We start from the raw sequence: 4,607 nt of genomic DNA, 5'->3' as shown, positions 1-4,607 counted from the left end.
CTTCAACCCTGACAAAGCCTGTCCCTTAGGTACTGGTATGGAGAGGCAGGAAAGGACACAGTGCAGAGCTGCTTCTGCAGTTAGCATGCCCTTAAAAACCTTTCTGAAGCATTTCAGTAGCTTGGATCTACAGCTTTTAGAAAAGCTCCATCATTTCAGTCAAAGAGCTGTTCAGAGCTCACCTGCAACGTGCATTGCACTAGGTAAGAGCATGCAGCAGTATCCCACTTCTGCCATGTGTCCCAGGTAACTGTGCTTTATTACCAGAGTATATTTATTGCTGTCTTTACCTTCACTGTACTGCTCTCCACCATGAGAAGTCTATAAAGAACATGCTTTTGCCCACTACATTAGACTTCCAAAATTTGCTAAGCCCCACCACAGCATGTACAAGGGCAGTTCAGGATAGTTGCAGTGAGCCCTTTTGGGATTAGAGAGTACAAGTTGGAAACACTTTAAGCAGTAAGCAGCATTAAGTCTGACTCTCACTGCCATCAGCTTGAATTGTGCAGGTTGCCAAACACAGCACACTGGGTGTTCACAAGTTGTCCTACATCAGCCGATAGCTGCTGAAACTTAAGGCAAGTCCATGAAATGTTTCACCCACTGTGAGGAGAGATTGAGCCATGGGCTACGAAGTTTCCCACCTATGAAGAGTCTTTAAGTGTCTGACTTCAAGTTGAGTGCTTTAATCAAGAGTAAGCTAGCTAGTTATCCTCTCATGGCTAGTTCTGTAAAGCTTTGTGTTTGCCTATTAAGCTACTGAATAGTTAGAGGCATGCACGTGTGTTTCAATGACTCCCAACTCCTGTGGATAGGAGCTGACTTTTTCAGCTAATTACTTTCTATAGTTAAGCCATGGTTGTTCAGTATTGTTTGTCAAGTCCGTACTTTGAAAATACGATAGTTCCATTAAAAAAAAATCCAACACCACACATGCATTTAGGTTAGGCTCAATGCTACAATTCGTCCCACTTTTGGAAAAAACACGTGGTCCTTGCGCTACAAAAATACGGTCTGAACCTGAAGATTGAAACCTAAAGCTGGAAGCACTGCAACAGATTCCCGCGGAGTTTGTCACCCTTTTATAGTTTCAGATAAATACAACAAAGGAGAGCAACTGAACTGTGGGGTTTTTTTTTTTTCTTTTTTTTTTTTTTCTTTAAGTCTGACAAAGGCCTCGAGTGAAAGTCTATAGCTTTAGCATCCATTCTCACCTTGACCTATCTATGTCTCATCTACTCAAAACTCAACTGCCTGCCTAAACCACAGGTAGGCTTTGACACCATTTTAACGTTACAATAAGCCAACAAGTTGGCAAAAAAGAATACAGAGGTAATACAGTTAAGTTGCACATGGCCACTTGGTCAAGCCAGCTGGCATTTTTGATCACTTGAGTTTCTTGGTCTAAAATTTGTGATTGGTACCTACAGTTCTGCAAGAGTCCCAATCCACAAAATATTTAAGATTTAAAAAAAAAAAAGCAAAAAAAAAAAAGCTACTTTTATTGTCAGTTCTATCTAAACATGTCAAGAAAAATACTATTTGTGCTCTAGGTCACTTTATAATCCTAGATACCTACTAGCTTATCTAAAAGCCCCTGAATACTGTATTTTGTCTGTTCATACAGACAAACACTGTTTTGCTCAAGCAAATAAAAAAATATATCCACTAGTAACACCTGAACGGTTTCTTAGATCCATAGCTGAAACCCACAGGAATGTTAAAATAGTTACAATTAAGGAATTAAAATCTCAGTGATTTTGAAAACTGCCAGTTAGCCTGCAACACTAATCCAGAATCCAGCACTGCTTTGTAACAATTCAAAAAAGAAATGAGGTTGCTTGTGAAGGCCAGAGCTTTGGTGACAATCAGAACCAAATTTAAAGATCTGTGGTTTATCCAGACCTGAGCAGTTGCCCGTGCCTGGCGATCCTCTTTATTTGCAAGGCTTTATGGCTACAGCACATTCTTCATTCATTGCACTTATGACGGATATCTGAAAGAAAAGACACACAGGTTAGTTCCAACCCCCACAGAACTGCTCCTAGAAGTTACAGCCAGTCACACTCCATGGTGCAAGATCGTGGCATCTCAAGACTCGTTCTCAGCTTTAAGCTGTTTCTAAGCCCAGATTTTCTCACAAAGCTCCACGCAAGAGTGGAAGCTCTGGTCTACACTAAGCAGATAGCACCATTAGGATTTATCCTGACATATCTGAGACTCAAATCACTTTGCTGTCAACAGAGCCAGCCTTCACTGCCATACTGGGGGTCCCAACACAGATGGCCTACTTGCCAAAAAACCAATTCCCATGTCTCTAACCCCTTCTTCATGAAATAATACAAATTACACAATGAAGAACATTTATTCTGATGACAAGCAAGGACAATTAAAGCATCTCTCTTCTTGTCTGCTTCACTCTATTCTCACCTGCACATCTTCATTGGCATTGAATTTTCCTTCGATTTCTTTTCCCAGATCACCTTCTGGCAGCTTTAGGTCCTCACGAACTTCGCCACTTTCTGTCAGCAGGGAGAGATACCCATCCTGAATCCCTATCAGCTGTGAAAAGAAACTCACTTTTAGGAAGTGTAACATCAGCATCATTAGCAGGCAGCAAGCGAAGATAAGCAGAAAGCAGTTAGCTGTTACACTAATTCTTTAGTGCTATGCCTATTTAATTTGCCTTGTGGGGTTGGTGGCACAGTAAGCAGGAGATTTCTATCCAGACAATTCTGACCATTTTAACAGCTGAGTAAATGCTTCTGGTTCAGCAGTGCCACATCTAGACAGGCAAGTCTGCCAAACCTTCAGTTCTCTCAGGGCGACAGCACTTCACTAATTGACAAGCAGTCTTGTGATAACAAATATTTTACTTGTAGTGTTAGGAGTTTTAGTGTGGAAAGATAACATTAACTCACCTGATAATCATTCCTCTTTATATTTGGGACATCCATGTTATGAGTTGATGGGCAAATATCTTCGTATTTTTTCCCATTGAAGATATCAATACCAACCAGGTGGACCTACAAGGAAGAAGAAAGATCAGTACTGTCCATCCTACTACACCACTGAAATCAGTACTGCTGGGGCTTCCTGCCTTTTAAAAGGCAACACGTGAGACAAGATTCTCCTCAAATCCTTTGCTTGCTGTGTGAGAGCAGCCCAAACCCTAAGAGAAAGCCCATAAGGTGTCTTTTCACATTTCAGATCATCCACTTAACGAAGGCTACAGCCTTCACCTTCCATCACTTTACAAGGTAAAGCTCAACGTGGTTGACTTTTGGCTTGTGACCGTCTAAAGAACATTTATTTCACATTCCAGCTGTTGTGTGAAACAGAACAGGGCCGGTGACAAGAAGGTTAAGGAGAACGGAAGTGGCCACGTGCTGAGATGAAAGCAGCTCCCACCTCCCCTGATGCCTGCAGCAGCCGCCCAGAGCAGCTAGCACATGGATTAGCAGTTTACAGCCTATCCTGCTCAACTCCTTTCACTCTTACAGGAATACTATATAAGTCTGGAAAAATAAAAAAGCCACGAAGTTTAAGGAGAAAAACAGGAAAAAAAAAACAACCCTTGGCAGCCTCTAGTTTGGACAAACGCTAAGTACTTCACACAGTCACACGAGGCCGTGGAAGCTCAAGAATCAAACGAGCCTACGTCTGTCGATGTGTCTCAGCGGACGAGTGCAGGGCAGCCCAGCCCGGACAGCTGCAGAGCCAACTGCTGGGCAGCACCACGCCGCGCGCCGAGGAGCGTCGCTGGGGCAGCCGGCGCGGCCCAACCACGCCCTGGGGATTTCATCAGCCCCTTCCAGAACTTACCCTGCCCCGCCGCCGCACATTTTATCACCACCACCGCAGCGTAATCCTTGCAACAATCCGCGGCAGGGAGAGCCCCCGGCCCGGCCCTGCCCCCCGGCCCTCCCAACCCCCGCTCGGGGCGGAGGACACGCGGCGCTGCCGCTCACCTTGGCGTGGCCGTGCTTTCCCGTCTTGGAGGTGGACATCTCCACGATCTTACACGGACGCCCCTTCAACACCACAAAGCCGTTCTTACGCAGCGCCGAGCACTGCATGGGATAGGTGGACGAGGCGCCGGCGTCGCCCGTCGTGAAGTCCAACTCGTCGGCCATGGCGGCGGCTGCGGGGCTGCGGGGAACGCACAGCGTCGGGCCGAGCGCGGAGTTCCCCCGCTTCCCCCTCGGTCCCCCCCCGCCCCGGTGCCGGTGAGCCGCGCTCCGCCCGCCACGTGCCCGCCCTCAGGGCCCTCAGCGCCGCGGCCCAACCGCCCTCGGGGCCGTTAGCGCCCGGCGCGGGACGGACGGGAGTGGGGAAAAAGGGGAGTGGAAGCGTTCCGACGGCCCTTCTTACCTGCGGAGCGCGGCGGGGCGGCCGGGAGGGCGGGCGGGGGCACGGCGCCGCGCACACGCGCCCGACCACTGCGGCGGCCGGCGGGAAGGGGCGGCGGGCGGCGGGCAGCGCGCGCACCACGCCCCGCGCCCCGCCCCCCCGCTTCCGCTCGCTTCCTCCGCGCTGATTGGTCCGTCCCGCCTCGTCCCGCCCCACCCCTCGGCCCTCGGCCGGCCACGTGCGAGGCGCTA

At 48.5% G+C, this 4,607-nt stretch overlaps 1 protein-coding gene across 1 annotated transcript; it reads right to left on the bottom strand.

The window, feature by feature from the left end:
• Positions 1-1,882: 1,882 nt before the first annotated feature.
• EIF5A2 (eukaryotic translation initiation factor 5A2) lies at positions 1,883-4,400 on the bottom strand. Its single transcript, XM_052686208.1, has 5 exons — positions 4,378-4,400; positions 3,975-4,155; positions 2,925-3,029; positions 2,434-2,565; positions 1,883-1,999 (listed from the first exon to the last, which is right to left on the bottom strand). Exons 2-5 carry the CDS (start codon positions 4,137-4,139, stop codon positions 1,940-1,942), a joined length of 462 nt encoding a protein of 153 aa, XP_052542168.1. The 5' UTR covers positions 4,140-4,155; positions 4,378-4,400; the 3' UTR covers positions 1,883-1,939.
• Between the last annotated feature and the right edge of the window lie 207 nt (positions 4,401-4,607).

Source organism: Tympanuchus pallidicinctus, unplaced genomic scaffold (assembly GCF_026119805.1).
Source record: "Tympanuchus pallidicinctus isolate F22 unplaced genomic scaffold, pur_lepc_1.0 scaffold22, whole genome shotgun sequence".
In the NCBI taxonomy this organism is placed as follows: domain Eukaryota; kingdom Metazoa; phylum Chordata; class Aves; order Galliformes; family Phasianidae; genus Tympanuchus; species Tympanuchus pallidicinctus.
This window is presented reverse-complemented; position numbering and strand designations above follow the sequence as displayed.

Excerpts from the sequence above, each read along its gene's own strand:
- EIF5A2 (XM_052686208.1), bottom strand. The coding sequence starts at position 4,139 with ATGGCCGACGAGTTGGACTTCACGACGGGCGACGCCGGCGCCTCGTCC. Across the intron at positions 2,566-2,924 it reads TAAAGAGGAATGATTATCAG|CTGATAGGGATTCAGGATGG; the intron begins GTGAGTTAATGT and ends TTCTTTTCACAG. Across the intron at positions 2,000-2,433 it reads ATGCCAATGAAGATGTGCAG|ATATCCGTCATAAGTGCAAT; the intron begins GTGAGAATAGAG and ends CTTTTCTTTCAG.